The sequence below is a fragment of the Vollenhovia emeryi genome, unplaced genomic scaffold (genome assembly GCF_000949405.1).
Source record: "Vollenhovia emeryi isolate VEMERY1.0 unplaced genomic scaffold, V.emery_V1.0 DF939178.1, whole genome shotgun sequence".
NCBI lineage: Eukaryota > Metazoa > Arthropoda > Insecta > Hymenoptera > Formicidae > Vollenhovia > Vollenhovia emeryi.
The window spans coordinates 1124041-1140114 of record NW_011967188.1 but is presented as its reverse complement, the minus strand read 5'-3'; the positions used below and the strand labels follow the sequence as shown (position 1 = coordinate 1140114).

Here is a 16074-nt window from a genome sequence, read left to right as displayed (position 1 = left end):
CTTAAGTGCCCGCTACTTTCGCTCACCACCGTTTTCGCTTCCGCAGCGATGTGCATTCTCCCTCTTTTCTTTTCAGGAGAACGCGGAAACTTGCCGGGATAGACCGCGCGCGACGGAGGGTCGCGTGTCGTCGTGCGGCTCGTCGTCGGCAATAGCGGCGGCGGCGGCGGCGGCGGCGGCGGGCATCGGGGTGGAAGGCGTCACCGGCGCATGGAGCGCACAGAGAGGACGGCAGTCGCCGCCACCACCCCTGGCATCGCGCAGGCTGGACTCGGCCTCTGACGCCGCAGCGGCGTCGTTCAACCCCGTCGTCGTCGCCGCCACCACCGCCGCCGCCGCCGCCGCCGCCGCCGCCACGCAAAGATGCGCCGCTGCGAAGGGCGCCGTCGCCGTCGATGCCGCAGCGCCGAGGTCGCCGCATATTTACCTGGATCCTCCTCTCGCCGCTGAGACCAGCAAGGAGGATGCCATGGAGCCGGAAACCAAGGAGGAGGACGAACGACGCTCGTCCACACCGAGTCCCGAGGTAGCGTCCTTTTTGCCTCTTATCGGGCTCTCTTTTTCGCGTGTGACAGCGTGACATAAAGTACTCCGAGTAATACTTGCATTCGTACGTAAAGTGGCTTTTTTTTTAATTTATTCGTTCGTAGTGTCGCGTAAGGGGTTCTTCAAGGAGGACGCGACTTAACGTTAGTGTTTGTTGCGGATTCCTTCGACTCGTATAGCTGGAATGGTTTATGTGGTATCTTGTTGGTCGTATCGATGTTAACACCATCGTTGGACCCAGGCAATTCCTTATTAGTGCACGCAGGACGAAGTGTTGGCCTTTTGAAATGGTTAAATTGTTTCGAAATAAGATCTAAATAATTTCAATATTACAGAACACTTAAGATTCCGATTATCTTCAGTCGTTTAGAACCAAAAGAGTGACAGCAACAGTTAACAACCGCATCGTCAATCTTTAGTTTACTTCAGTTTTTAATGTTATCATGTATAATTTCAGTGACATGGGAATTCGAACCGCGTCGAATCGAGATGTAATTCATCTTAGGAACGTGCGTGTTTTTAGCTTTTATTTCTGGAAAAAGTAAGGGCTTTAGCAGAACGGCCGACTTGTACTTTGCATCGACATATAGAATATATATCGATGATACTTTCAAGATAATGTCTTATGCCCCAAGTATTTGCCTTAAATAACGCACAATAATAGGCTTGTTTTCTGTTCCTACACTGGCGAACTAGTGCAATAAATTAGAGTGAGACAAGCATACTTTTTCTCACTCTAACTTACAGCACTAGCTCACCAGTGCGGGAACAGAAACCAAACCTATTGTCTCAAATGTCTTAAATGTGTACGAATACAACAATTTGCAAGGCACAAACCTACGTGACACGTGGAAGTAACAATTTTACTATGACGATTACTAATAACACATATGTGAATATTTTATAAACTTTGTCTTAAAACTACAAATGAAACGGAGCCTCTTCGCGAGAGAAACAAAGGTTGAGAACCACTACCATACGAATTGCCTTGTGCTCGTGGCGCACGAGTATATACACCTCCACTAACGTATCCCGTATTGATTTTACAGAGAGCCCTCGGACTCTCGTCTCTGTCTCGCACCGTCATCTACCGCCGTTCTCTTCTCTCGCACATCACTCTTTTTCCCTCTCCGCGCACATGTACACGCACTTCCCCTCTCCTCCCCCCGCAGAGTCCCGGCAGTCGTCCCGTCCTTTCTCTTTCGCTAGGCTTGGCCCTTTAAGTCGTCACCCTCCACGATGCGTCTGGATCGCATCATTTCCCTGTTCATCCGCACTTGCGCACGTGTTGAAAATTTCAAGCTCCAAGTGCGGTACGCAGCACGTTCCCTCTTGTATATGCTGCACAATCCTCCGGCGCGGAGAGGATTGATGATTTGCAGGTTTAAAAAAAGATCTTGTTTGCATCGTAGACGTTTGACCGAGGCCAATAAATGAAATGACGAATTTACTTCGCGATGAAAACCGACAAACGATACTTTTCTGTATTGTATCCCCGATAGGAAAATGTCTCAAATATGGCGCAATAATTGTATCATCCAAAAAGGAGAAATTTTCGCAATGATTGCATTAAGGTGATTCGTCAAAACGCAGCGGTTTTGTAGGAGTTTTCTAATTGGTATTTGCCCAAAAATTGATAATCTTCATTTAGGAGATAAATCATGCACAATTATTTCAACATCTAGAAACAAAATTACCCAGCAACACAGTTACGTGTAATACATGTTTAAGAAAGATTTAGCACAAGTTTACCACTGTGCCCATGATGCAACAATACCAGGTGTAAGGCCGGTATTACATTTATCGTACGACAAATTTTTCAAGTATGTTGATTGGCTGCAGGATAGGAAAGTTCCCGAGTATCTAGAAATTTTCTAGCTTATAGCTAATCAATACGCTTAAATATTTTGTCGTACGACAAATGCAATATCAGCCTAACATTCCCATGGATGCGCACTCGTGACCAATCAGAAATTTGGCCACAACCTTGAGACTGCAAATCATTACGATTGAATGCAGCAAAAACCAATGAACAATTTGCCCCAAAAACGGGTTACATGCGCAATGTTTCACCTCATGACTGGGTCTGCTTTTATCTCGTCTTGCGTGAATTTTACTTGAGTACGAGACGCTTCGTAGCGGCAGCTTGTCATAACACGACAGCAATTTAATTGTACAAATTTTCTGCCAAGATGACTCGTCAAAACGCAGCTGTTTTGCTGACATTCTATGTAGAAATACATTGTGCAAATATTTATCAATATTTGATGAAAGGTCTCCATTTCTACATATGTTGTTCGAAATACGTACGCATAATTCCAGCGTTCCAAATTTCATTCAGATTTCGTCACATAATTTTCTAAATATTTTCTAATCGGGGATATGTATATGCGCGCGCTAATAAGTATCTCGAGAGGAATCCTCATCAACATAAAATGATTGTATCGTGTCGTCTGTCGATCTTGAAAATATAGGAGCCGTCGTGTCGCGGGGAACAAGATCACGTCGTTAAAGGCACAAAAGATCCTCACGCCGTACACAAGATTGAAAATGGAGTGGAAAAATGTTTCATGTTACAGTTCTACCTGAGAAGGAGTAGACATTACAACGAGGATGGCAGCAGCGAGGAGGAAGCTAAGCAGGATAGCGTTTCTCTGCCTAGCCATAGGCTACCATCTTCGTATCGCGGAACGTGGCCCATTAGAAGAGACGTATGGGCTAATCAACAGATTGGCTTTCCGGCCCAGCAGAGCACATCACTCGCCGCACACAATGTAAGTTGAACGATTATAACGGAGTATTGTAATTCGTACCGCTTCTCGTGCGCATACAGGGTGTCGCGAAACCACCGCTTGTCTTTTTCCACGGTTAAAAGGACATCCGGTAGTTTTGGAAGAACAATGTTCCCAAACACTCAGCGTATATAGATCCCACAGGCTTCTATATTGATCTCTTTCGCAAGGTCGTGTCTCAATTTTACGCCATTTTCTGTTTTTGTGCTTAAACGCTCATTCTGGTCCAGAATAAACGTTTAAGCACAAAAACCAAAAATTGCATAAAATCGAGATACAACCTTGCGAAAGAGATCAGTCGATATGCTACTAGATAAATTTTCTAGGTAAATAAAGTAGTATGTGTGCATCGGTTTGTCACTGACAGACCGCGATGCACACATACTACTTTTTCACTTAACAAGACATGGCAGAACTCTTGCCTCACTTTTCAGCTGAAAGGCAACAGTCTAGGTAGTACATAGAAGTCTGTGGTAGATCCCAAATAACGCAGAACTTTAGACGGACAGTTCGGTTTTAAAAAAACCATCTAAAGAGATGTCTAAGAAGTCGGTTAAATCTTTAATGTTTGCTTGCACGTTATCTCCCAGAAAATATTTTGCGCACAAACATCTAGCTCTATGACTATGGCGACGCACTGGGACAGGATTTTGCTTGTACTGTTGAGCCATTTTTGTAAAAACGAGTTGTTAGATATTTGCACGCAAAATTATAATACATGAGCTAATCACTTGCGTGAGCAAAGAGCACGAACTAAAAATATGCATGCATAAAACGAGCAGAATTTGCGCGCAGGAATTGTTATACGAGCTGTACACGAATGAAAACATTGCGCGAAAATTTATGTCCGCACGCAGGATGTGGCCAGCGTGATGAGTTTCTCGTCGTCGTCCAACTCCGCGGGTCTCGCAGGCAACTCCGCGGAGCTCCAGGGTCATCGGCGACTAGGTGCCAAGGTGGATGTGGTGTACAATCTGTTGGGTATGCTCGAGAAAAACGGCCGGGATGACATGAGCACGACCCTGCTCTCTATGAGCACCTCCATAGACAGCTGCTTAGTGATGAGACAGTCCGGATGCCTGCCGCTACTAATACAACTGATCCACGCGCCCGGACAGAGTCCTGACACTCGAGACAGAGCTATGCAGGCTTTGCACAACATGGTGCACGCCAAGAGCGACGAGAGGGCCGGTCGCCGGGAGGCGCGTGTGCTTCGATTTCTTGAGCAGCTGCGTGACTATTGTCAGAGTCTGAGGATGTCCCTGGAACGGGATCAGCTCGCGGATGACCTCGAGAGGGGACACCCCGCGGCGACCATAGCCGCGCTTATGAAACTATCCTTTGACGAGGCTCATCGCCACGCGATGTGTCAGTTGGGCGGTCTCCACGCGGTCGCGGAACTCATCGAGATGGATCATTTAGCTCACGGCAGCGAGAGCGACGATCAGAACTGCATCACGTTGCGACGGTATGCAGGAATGGCGTTGACCAATTTGACCTTCGGCGACGGTAATAACAAAGCGCTACTCTGCTCCTTCAAGGAATTCATGAAAGCGTTAGTTTCGCAATTGAAAAGTCCCAGTGACGACCTCAGACAAGTAACGGCAAGCGTTCTGAGGAATTTGTCCTGGCGCGCCGACAGCAGCAGCAAGCAGACTCTGAGAGAAGTGGGCGCGGTGACAGGTTTGATGAAAGCCGCCATGGAAGGCCGCAAGGAATCGACTCTCAAGTCAATCCTGTCCGCTCTGTGGAACCTATCGGCCCACTGCAGTACAAACAAAGTAGACATCTGCGCCGTGGACGGCGCGCTAGCTTTTCTCGTGGATATGCTAAGTTACAAGGCGCCGTCCAAGACGCTCGCGATAGTCGAAAACGCCGGTGGTATTCTGAGAAATGTATCAAGCCATGTAGCGGTGCGCGAGGATTATCGAGCTATCGTGAGAGAGAGAGGCTGTCTACAGGTTCTCCTGCAGCAGCTGAAATCGCCCAGCCTGACCGTGGTTAGCAACGCCTGCGGAGCACTTTGGAATTTGTCCGCGCGGTGTCCTCAAGATCAACGTCTCCTTTGGGACTTGGGCGCCGTGCCGATGTTGCGCAGTCTCGTTCACTCAAAGCATAAAATGATCTCGATGGGTTCTAGCGCGGCGTTGAAAAATCTATTGAGCGCCAGGCCCGGCTGTAACAATCTCGTCCATTTGGATTCCACCGCTCGCGGACTAGGACTGTCGACCTTGCCGAGCCTGATCACTCGCAGGCAGCGGGCTCTGGAGCAGGAGATCGACCAGAATCTGGCCGAGACGTGCGACAATATCGAACCGAGCACATCGCCGATTAACAAGGACGATAAATTCACATTCAAGCTTGATCACAGTCTCCTTGGCATTAATGCTCACGGCCTGCGTTCCTACCAGTTGCACAGTCAACCCAGCACGTCCACCGCCAAGTGCAACGGCGTCGCCAGGAGCGAGAGTAGAGATTCGATGCGTTCTGTGACGAGCACGCATTCCGACACCATGTTCGAGCGGATAAATCGTCATGCTCTGAACGGGATGTCGAATACCGATTCGCAGATCAAGCAGCAATCCTCATCCTTGCATTCTACCGTCGAATTCGGTAACAAAGGCGTGTGTAGCGACGGGAGAACCACCACCTCCGAAAGGAAGTACACGTTGCGTTACAAAAACGCAATACCGGAAAAGCTAGGACCGTCCGATGTCTTCGATATAAACGAGCTGAAATGCACAAATTCTACCATATCGTGGGCCACAGTGCCTCAAGAATCTTCTCAAATCTCACTGCACTCTTCCATCGAGAACAACATGTCTCTGATCGATCGGAGCGTGTCGTCCTCGTCTAAGGCTGATAGTCAATCTAGTGTCTCTGAAGAGGTCGAAGCGACTGTTCGCGTTAAATCGGATTATCGACGAGTAATCGCAAGCGCGACCGTCGATAGTTCGACGTTGTTACATCAACACGACGCCTTGAACAGTATTCAGAAAGCAATATCGCCCGCAACAATCGTTCACAGTCCGGACGATAATTTATTCGGCGATTACGCCGAAACGGATTTGGATCAACCGACTGACTATAGTCTGCGCTACGGCGAACAAACCATCGACGACGAGAAACAACATTCCGGCTTCTTTTCGGCCAACGATCAAGGACTCCTGCACGAAGACACGGTCAGGACTTACTACACAGAGGGAACGCCGCGCGAAACATCCCTGAACTCTTCCAGGGCCACTTCCGCTTCCGATCTACAGGACGATAGCCGTATGAGGAGCTCATCGAAAAAATTACCAGAGCGATATAAGGCGAGGCATGTGGGGGACGTCGGTGAATGCAAAGCGTCGTCCTTGACAGACGTGCCGAAATTGAACGACTTCGCCGAGTCTGAAACGGAGTTGAATTTACAAAGTGTGACGCACCTCACGGACGATGAAAGCGCGAATCGTTCGTTACCGTACCTCCAGGGAGATTTACGCAACAAGCACCTCAAAGGCAATCGAGAAGACGCAAGCATGCAAAGCCATTCAAGGTAACTGTACTTTTTAAATAATTATGATATTTTGCATTTTCATGGAATCCATCGATGCATTTGAATAATGAATGGTTATATTAAGTTTAAACGGAAGTGTTTTTTAATGCACAATTGTTCGCATAATATTTATGTAGTGTAAGAACGACGCCGATTTCAATGGTATTGGGAAATTCTGAATATAATGACGATCATGATGGGGAGTCCACTTCTAGGATTAATTGTCTAGGTAATCTAAAACATTTCATTTAGCCCAAGCGTTTAACTTAGGCTTTGTAACAAATAACATAACTTTGCAGAATCAAAATCAAATAATTGCAAAGTAAATACAGATTTACCATCGAATGACACTGAGCTCTCATCTGGCAACACTGGTTTAAAGACTTCCAATAATGATTCGGGATGTAAGTAATAATATAATTTCACTGTAGAAAACTCGGTAACGATTCAGTAAACATAAACAATTTTTCCCCGATATATGTAGATCAAGTTAGCGACGGAGACGATGATGACGAGGATTTATTAGCCGCTTGTATTAACATTGGAATGCAAAATAATCGGTAAAATATTAATAATCATCATGGAAATTACGCAATTCGCTGTTTTGCAATTTTTAATTTTTTATTTTACAGGCATAGACATTCCTTCGTAGGAAATAATCTCGAAAAACTTCCTCGATCGGAAACTAATCTGACTCGATATCAAACTAATCTTGCTTTGGATCAAGTTGAACATAAAGGAACTGTAGTGTCCGATAGCTCATCGTTTAACATAAAATATGCAGAGTCACGTGGAATCACAGCTGAAAACGTTTTGACAAAGAAGACTAGAGAAGACGTAAACGAGAATAACGAAAAACTATCCACCAGAAATATTCAACTAGAAACAACGGTAAGAATATTTTAGATTGTTTTTTTCATATTAATTTCATAACAATGTATTTCTTCTATATACTATCTATTTTAATTATATTTTTAAAAGTGATATATATTTTGTTTATAGGTAACGACAAACGTAAATGATGGATGTGCGTGCAATGAGAAATCAAATAATACAACAGCCACGAAAACAGTAAATGATAGTAATCTCGGCAATAATTTCTCGGAAGGAGCAATATCTGCATTACAGAAATCTAATGTATCGTTAGGTATAAACATTTCCAACGATTTTGCCATAACTGATGAACGCGGCACAGATTCCAATGGCTCCGTTAAAGCAGACGAAGCAATAACTGATATTCGGCTAGCAGATATACCATCTATGAAGCAATCAAAAGATTCCGAAAGCAGTGAGTCGATCGATTCTGTCGAGCAGTCTGAACATGCGCTTTTAGAATTATGCATTCAACCCGGGATAAAATCCGAGGGCAACATCACTTTCAATCCAAGTAATGCAGATTACGTGAAGTCGCAGCTGGAGTTATACAACAAGCAAGTAGACTTCATAAAGGGAACAAATAATGATGAAACTGAGATTGACGGTAACATGAGTGGAAAGCCGGAAGTGACCTTCGAGATCGTGAGGACCTCGGATATTCTGCATCGTGACAGCGCGGAGAAGCATATAAAAGAAGAGACATATAGACGGCAGAGAGATCCCGATGCTATGATCGCTTCATTAGATCGATTGACAGCAACGCTGGTTCAACAGACTGAAGCGATACGCGAACGGGACTCCGGTACGATGAAGCAGAGCCTGACGTGCGACACGTGGAATGAGGATTCGCCCAATGACATTTCCTTCCCCAGCATCAGCATGAGCGCACCGCTGGTTGCTTCGTTCAACAGCGATGCGCAGGAAGATCAGCGCACCACTATATCGGAGAACAACGAGCAGATCAACATGACGGAGTCGAAGATCATCCAGCGCGAGGCTATCAAGCTGGCGGAAGCGGTGGATGCAGAGGCGAACAATCAGAACGAGCTCGAAATAACGAGTCTGACGTCTATTGATCTCGAGACGATCAAACCACCGTCCTCAATGGGAAGTTTACTTTCGTTGACGGCAAGCTACACTGGCACTGCCGACAACACTGAGACATTCATTAACCGGGACAGGTGTTATTCCACGTCGCTGCCACCGGCGCCGGTGAGAAGTTGCAATGATCCTCGCAACGTGCGAAAGAAGTCCTTGCCGGTCGGCGTGGTGGCCAAGCGAGCACTGGGTCAGAGTCAGAGCCACACGACTAGCTTGGAAAATTTGCTGAACGAGTGCAGCAGTTCACATTTGGAGAATGTCAAGCCACCGTCCGCGATGGATGAACTGCCGGATGCAGGTGATATGGAGAACAGCATGTTGAGCGTGGCCAGTATCACGTCGGAGATCGCAGATTCGAAGGATCAGGATTCGCACAGTCTGACCGGCAGCGATCCGGTGTTTGAGATGCTGAAGCCGGTCGCCAATGTACTGTCCATGACATGCATGCGTTACGTCGAGGGTATGCAGGGTAGCGCGAGTAACAGCCTGAGCGAGTGCCTGGAGAACATCAATCCACCGTCCTTGTTTAATGAGGTGACTGAAATGGATGAAACCACTATGGAGGCAGCCACCGACACCATGTGCAGCGACACCCTGTGTATAGATATGGAGTTGAATACCGATGAAGCTGTGCACTCAATCGTGGCGGAGGTGATTGACGAAGCGGAGAACGACACCGACGAGGCAGCCACGCCGATCTCGTCCGAGTACTGCGTCAGCAGCTCGGCGGAATCGACGCCAAAGAGGCGACCACACTCGAGGAGTTACTTGACTCCGAAGCAAAAGCGGAACCTAGCGAAAGAGAGGTACAAAACGTACACCATTGCAGCAGAGATTGTCAAGAAAGAAGAGGAGGAACGCCGGAGACAAGACAGCACTGTCAACGGTGCCGCGGGTGATAGAATTCCACGCGGAAAGTGTTCTCCTTTCTCGAAACTGACGCCAAAGCAACGTAGACAAGAGAATAGAGCGAGATTCCAGACGCAAGTGTTGGAGAATCCCTTCCCGAATCTCAATGTAGCCCAAACTAAGGAGGAAGCGGTGCACAAGGTGGCTGCTGAAGATGCCTTTGAGAAACAGGAATCCACGTTCCCGGTCAAGTCCTCGATTCCTACGTTCACTAAATTGCCTGTGTGCAAGGCTCTGAGGAAAAAACGGAATTCGCAGGAGAACAAAGAGAGATATCGCACAAGGACGTTGGACGATTCGGAAACCGTATTCAAGGAGATCGAGCGCAATTCCTCTTCGAGCGTCGGCACGACGGAAGAGGGACAGGCGAGCGCGCAAGGATACGCGCGGGAGGAAATTCAAAACATGCTAGAACAGAATGCCACCATTGTGCTGAACACTCTAAACGAGTCGAGCAAAGTTAATGATTCAACCGGAGACGACATTCTGCATTGCGAGACCGTCACTTTGGCGTCAAACGATTATGAGTCGGATCGCAATCTAAGAATGCGTTTCGTAAACGGGCTTTCGAAAAAACTGATGGGTACGCAAAACCTTAACAACATTCCCATGGCAAACATCGGTAATGAGGAGTTGGAGCATGAGCACGTAGAAGTTGCTTACGAGAACCCAGAAGAGTCAGGTAGCGACGAGGAGTCCAATTGCGCCGATGAGGGACAGGAACTCAGAGAGATGAAAAGACCGCGGATAATCAAGCCGGGAATGACGGGTCGAGATCCGAGCGCGGATTCGAACGGGACAGATAAATCCGAGCCGGAAAGCCCGAAAGCTATTCGAGGACGAAGAAAGGTGCTCTATTCCAACCCAATAACGCGAAAGCCGACCCCGCAGTCCTCGCCATTGAAGCAAGCAAGCCCTGTCATCAGCGGGATACCGATAGGTCGCAGCAACACTTCACCCATTGTTAGAGCTACTAGAGCCACCACTTTACGGCAGAATAACAACAGTACGACAATTACTGCAAGAGACACTCCGAAGTCCAACACAAGTCCGAAGAGAGTATCGCCTTCTACGGATGCGGAGAAGAAGGCACGAAATTTGGCGGCTGTGTCTAAGAGAGCCTCCGTACCTCAAAAGGGATCCACGTTGACTTTCACAAAACCTGCTAAACGTCACAGTACACCCCCGGCTTGTTCGTCAAACTACCAGAATGACAGCAGACCACCGGAGGCTCCGGTCAGACTGCTGGAGCGTCAAGGAACCTTTACGAAGGACGAGCCGGAAGTGGAGAACGCCCCGACAGTGCATTCCGCGTCTGCTTCTCCGATAAAAACGAAAATTGCCAAACCGATCAAGGGCGCTTCATCGAAGGTATACCCGACAGCGGGAAAATCCAAAATCTCCGTGAAGGTGCAGCAAGAGTATCAGCCAAAGGTGACGACGGTCAGCTCCGAAAAGATGCCACCGTCTAAAGGATTATTAGTGGTGCCGAAGAAAGTATCATCTGGAAAAATTGGCGTGCCAACGAAAGTCTTCAACGGCAACGCGCTCCAGAACGACAAAACCGTTCGAAGGGTCGATCCACTGGAACAACGATCTAACAGCAACTCCAACATAGTCTCCAATTCATCTGTGAGCGTACAAAACCGCAAGTTGGCAAAGGAGGCAACGAGCAAGATTGCGAATCTTTGGAAGAAGGTCGAGGAGAGCAAGAATAAGCAGCGTTTCGAGAAACCGGACACCAGGCAATGGATAAAGCCCGTCAATAGCGCCAGCGAGGTGGACGCTGCGACCGCGGTTGTCGCGTTCGAGAACCCGCCGGCGTACAGACTGTTCCGCAGTTCCACATTCGAGGGGATCTCCCAGGAGGACAGCAGCGACGGCAATGTGTCACCGTACAAATCTAACTCCAGCCGACCGCCGGTTTTAAGTACGCAGGTCGGACTTGGTCCTAAGTACAGGAATTCCTGCGACCTGACAGGCATGAGTGCCCACGAGACACCTTGCAAAATCCCAGTGAAGTCCTCTGAAACATATAAGCGTGAGATCACGCAGTTGAGCGACATCCTGGTGACCATGAGGAAGCAACCAAGCACCGATCTTGCAGAGGAGGCAGACTCCACTAAGAGAATGTCCAGGCTTGGTTCCTTCATCAGCGTAGACCCAGCAGCTGAGAATAGCGGCTACAGCGTCCGGATGCCCGCTTCAGCGATCGTGCCACCCTTCAATTATAACCCGAAATCAGACATTCCATCGCAAGTGGCCAAACCCAAATCGGACGAGGATCAGAGTAAATTCGAGACAGCGGATTGCCACGCGAACATAGCTACGGGGTCCACTCGGGTGACGACGGTATAGGGAAATAAATCCCTAAATGGAACGTAAATAAGTTGTGTAATAATCGCCTCTTTGTTCCTGGCTAGTCATTGTGTATATTCACTTGCTACTTTATCTGTACACATTCGTCACATGTGATACGCATTACAAGTAGATTATTTTATTCATTTTCTCCTTTGTCTCGTTATGTGTACGATGTGTACACTTTGGAGCGCGTACAAGTCCTTCAATATCCAGAATAGTTATGGTGATATCCATAATCTCGTACGCATCGCGATGCCAACTTCTTCAAAACCATGTGAAATATTAATAGGAAACCTGAAGACCATTCCTGTCCATTTTGTCTGTTGTATATATACATGACGATTTAGAATAATTCCGAGTTTGAAAGAGGAGAGCGAGAGCGAGAGCGAGAACGCGAGAGAGCGCGCGCGCGCGAGAGAGAGAGAGAGAGAGAGAGAGAGAGAGAGAGAGAGAGAGCCAGTCAGTTGAAAATCTATAGTGTGTAGCGGTGATTCTGATCGGTTATTTATTCAATTTTGTATATATATATATGTCGATATGACGTGAGCGAAGAATGTAGAAAGTTTTAGTAGCACATGTTTAAACCCATGTATGATGTGTAGCACAATGCGCTGGTGATACATTGTTAGTGATACATCTTCGTATTCAAGTTTGAAAGCTCGAGGAAAGCGATCTGTATTTTGTTTCCTTTATATTAATCGAATTCGTATCATCTTTCACAAATGGATATAAAGTCTAATTACTTTTGAAGACTGATAAGTAAGACGATGAAGATCTGGAACAAGTGTCTTCAATCGAAAATTTAATCATAATGAGGAAGTACCGTTTGTAGCGACTGTGAACATAGAGCGGTCTAAGTAGTTTGCTAAAAACGGCATTACAATAACGGAGCAAAAAAATTTTATAAGCATTACCTTAAGTTTCTAGTCTACAGGCAATATATCGTCTATTTTCATTACATATTATGTGTATTATAGATAATCTGTCTCGCTTGTAAACAGTGTCTATTAAAAATTGATTCCCATTGCGGAAGTAAATTACTAAAGAGTGTACGGATCGGTGAGATCAAAATATTATGCGTTTATATTTGACATTATTTTTGTCTTTCATTGAAGAGATTTTATCGATCTTACTGCAGCTTATTCTTAATCTCTTATTCTTTATATAATGTCAATTTTCCTTCTATGTGGGAAACAAATTGTCATCAAACTCTCATCAGAAGGAGATCATTTGGCATATGAGTTAGAATTTATATTTATTAGTTTAATCGAAAAACTTCTTGTACAAGCGATTTTACCCTGTTCCAGTTCGAGTTAATTAGATTTAACTCCGCCAACTTGGAGCCACATCAGGGTGTTCTTACATTGTTCCTTAAAAAATATTTGATCTGTACACTATTACTATTCTTGTAACTTCTTGTTTTGTAATATCATTTTCACTCCATTCTAGGTTTTAAGAATAACTTTTGTTACATATCGTCTTTTAAAAATTCGTCAAATATATTTATAGTTTGTACATTATTACTTGCAGTATAATAAAATTTATAGCTAAGAATATCCCCTCCCATCTTTATCATAATCTAAACTTGAAAGAAATGTGTCATCGGTTGTTTGCGGCTAATAAACGAAATAAACAATGTAGCAAATAAAAAATATTTATTGATCCTTGGTGCGATTATTTGTCGTATATGGGACATTCGTATAAATTAATAGATTTATCCTCAGACACTGATGCAATAATGTTGTTTCGCTGCGGGTTATACTTTACTGACCATACCTATTATAAAAATTATAAAATATCCATTAAGATCTTAAAAGATTGTACATTAAACAAACCTGAAAATTATTTCAAGTTTAAGAGATATACCTGATCCTTATGTTCGCGAAATGTATGCAGACATTGTCTTTGTGCTAATTCCCAGATCTTGACTGTATGATCAGAACTACTTGATGCAAATTGCTGTCCGTCCGGAGAGAAAGCCACGCCAAGTACCCAAGAAGCATGACCCGACATTGTTCCGGCTAGATTTGCATCTTTGCTGAATAGAAAGGAATATGAAGCATTAATACTAATTTGTTTCCAGTAAAACTAATACATGTATTTATATTGGGGTGCTGGATAGCTCAGTGCTAAGACAGCTTGCCTGGCAAAAGATCCATTTAATTTCCAGAAATGTTATTCGCGCGTGTATACGCGTGCGTGTAAATTTCCACTTTACTTACACATCATAGAGCTTCATATGTCCGTCATCAGATGCTGTAAGAAGCATCTGAGAATCAGGTGAAAAACATAAAGACCTGATAGGCATTGCGTGACCTGTAACAGTAAATATTTAATAGTACAACAGTTTATATCTTGGTAGTAACATGTAGTACACTTGAACCTACCTTCCAGTGTACGCAAAACTTTTCCATAAGCAACATCAAAAATATTGATAATACCATCTATTGCACCGCTTGCAATGTATTTACCATCAGGGCTCTGGAACACGGTTTCTTATACACAAGTTACGTATTATATATTTTTAAATAATTTACTTACATAAGCAACACTTAATGTGAATTTGCCACCTCTCGTGTCTAATGTCTGTTCTTGTTTACCGTTATCGGTCCCATATAGATGTATCTTACCGGCATGACTGCCAGATACAATGAATTTATCATCGGGAGAAAAGACCAAGGTCCAAATGTCTACGGGGCCAACCTCGATGCTCAATAGCTTATTGCCGGAGTGCAAGTCCCATAATTTCAGACTAGAATCGAGCGAACTTGAAGCACATTCTATAAATCAAAGAGTAGAGATAGAATCTAAATCAATTAATAGAGGAAAGTCCCCTATTATGGGATAAGCTCCTAATATGAGATAGCAGGGTTTTTGCTAAATAGGCATCATCTATTGGTTTCATCGTTAATTTATTGCCCTTGGAGTGAAATCTGTCTAGTGGAAAATTCATTGTTAGATCGTGTAATCATTGTGAACAAAGATTTGTAATTAAATTTTGATGTTGAAAACCTGTCATCTCATATTAGAAGCCTACCTCACAACAGAGGACCTTTCTCTATATATTTAACCGTTATTTCTATTCGTTTATATATACTTGATCCGTCCGAACTAATAGCTATGGACACAACTCCCAATGAATAGCCAGTTAATTTGTGTTTTAACTTCAAAGCACCGTCCGTTAGTTCCCATACTTTCACAGAATCGTCCACAGAAGCTGTTACTAGATACTCTGCCGTCTCATCCTCGTTAGATCGTATAGAGTCCCTGTCAAATAATATAGTCACAAAAAATTTTTGCCCTTGTTATAAATTAACTTTTTAATTACCGTGAATCCTCATTATCCGGATGGATATCTCTCTTTCTCTTTGGACAACCCCATCCACAAGTCCATATACTATCCTCGTGGGCATTTTCTGTTTTATGTATCAAAGAATACTGAAAGAAAAAAATAGAGAAGGAGAAAAACGCCGGTAGAAATTACTAATAAATAGATTTATTCTCACCATCTTATTATCAAACAGTAAACTTTTACTCAAACGAACGTAAAACGTTAACTCTTCATACGTTCCTCAATGTTTACGTACATACATACATATACAATTCTCAAAATTTTCACCGTGTATTCTTAACCTCCGACAGTGATACAATCACAAGACCACTACTGTAGCGTCTCGCGCAAGACTAGAGACAGAAACCTGAGAGCGGCCACGCCGGCGTTTTACTTGATACCGTTTTCTTCGACTGATTCTAGCGCTTTACGCCCATTTTCATTTTTGGAACTATTCCGCTACACCCATTTTCAAGCACTGCCGATAAAGTCTCCACTTGGTGCGTGTCCGTGCTTTTTTAGTCAAACGGATATTGTTAAATATATTATAAATGACCCCAATGGATACCGTTTAAGAAAGGAATTACGCAACTTTGTAAATAGATATAATTTTTTTACTT

At 44.7% G+C, this 16074-nt stretch overlaps 2 protein-coding genes across 2 annotated transcripts in view; one reads left to right on the top strand and one right to left on the bottom strand.

Moving 5' to 3' along the window:
- Nucleotides 1-13763, top strand: part of LOC105563321 — a 21556-nt gene extending 7793 nt beyond the window's left edge. Inside the window, exons 2-9 of the mRNA XM_012014824.1 lie at nt 77-526; nt 3126-3320; nt 4196-6876; nt 7014-7105; nt 7176-7280; nt 7361-7436; nt 7509-7767; nt 7879-13763. Coding sequence (XP_011870214.1) covers nt 77-526; nt 3126-3320; nt 4196-6876; nt 7014-7105; nt 7176-7280; nt 7361-7436; nt 7509-7767; nt 7879-12120 — 8100 coding nt within the window. The 3' untranslated portion in view covers nt 12121-13763. The remainder of the gene's footprint in view (nt 1-76; nt 527-3125; nt 3321-4195; nt 6877-7013; nt 7106-7175; nt 7281-7360; nt 7437-7508; nt 7768-7878) is intronic.
- LOC105563322 (WD repeat-containing protein 61) lies at nt 13762-15819 on the bottom strand. Its single transcript, XM_012014825.1, has 8 exons — nt 15630-15819; nt 15452-15561; nt 15221-15390; nt 14665-14903; nt 14511-14604; nt 14346-14439; nt 13990-14161; nt 13762-13899 (listed from the first exon to the last, which is right to left on the bottom strand). The coding sequence occupies exons 1-8, from the start codon at nt 15630-15632 to the stop codon at nt 13798-13800; spliced, it is 984 nt and encodes a 327-aa protein (XP_011870215.1). The 5' UTR covers nt 15633-15819; the 3' UTR covers nt 13762-13797.
- Nucleotides 15820-16074: the final 255 nt, after the last annotated feature.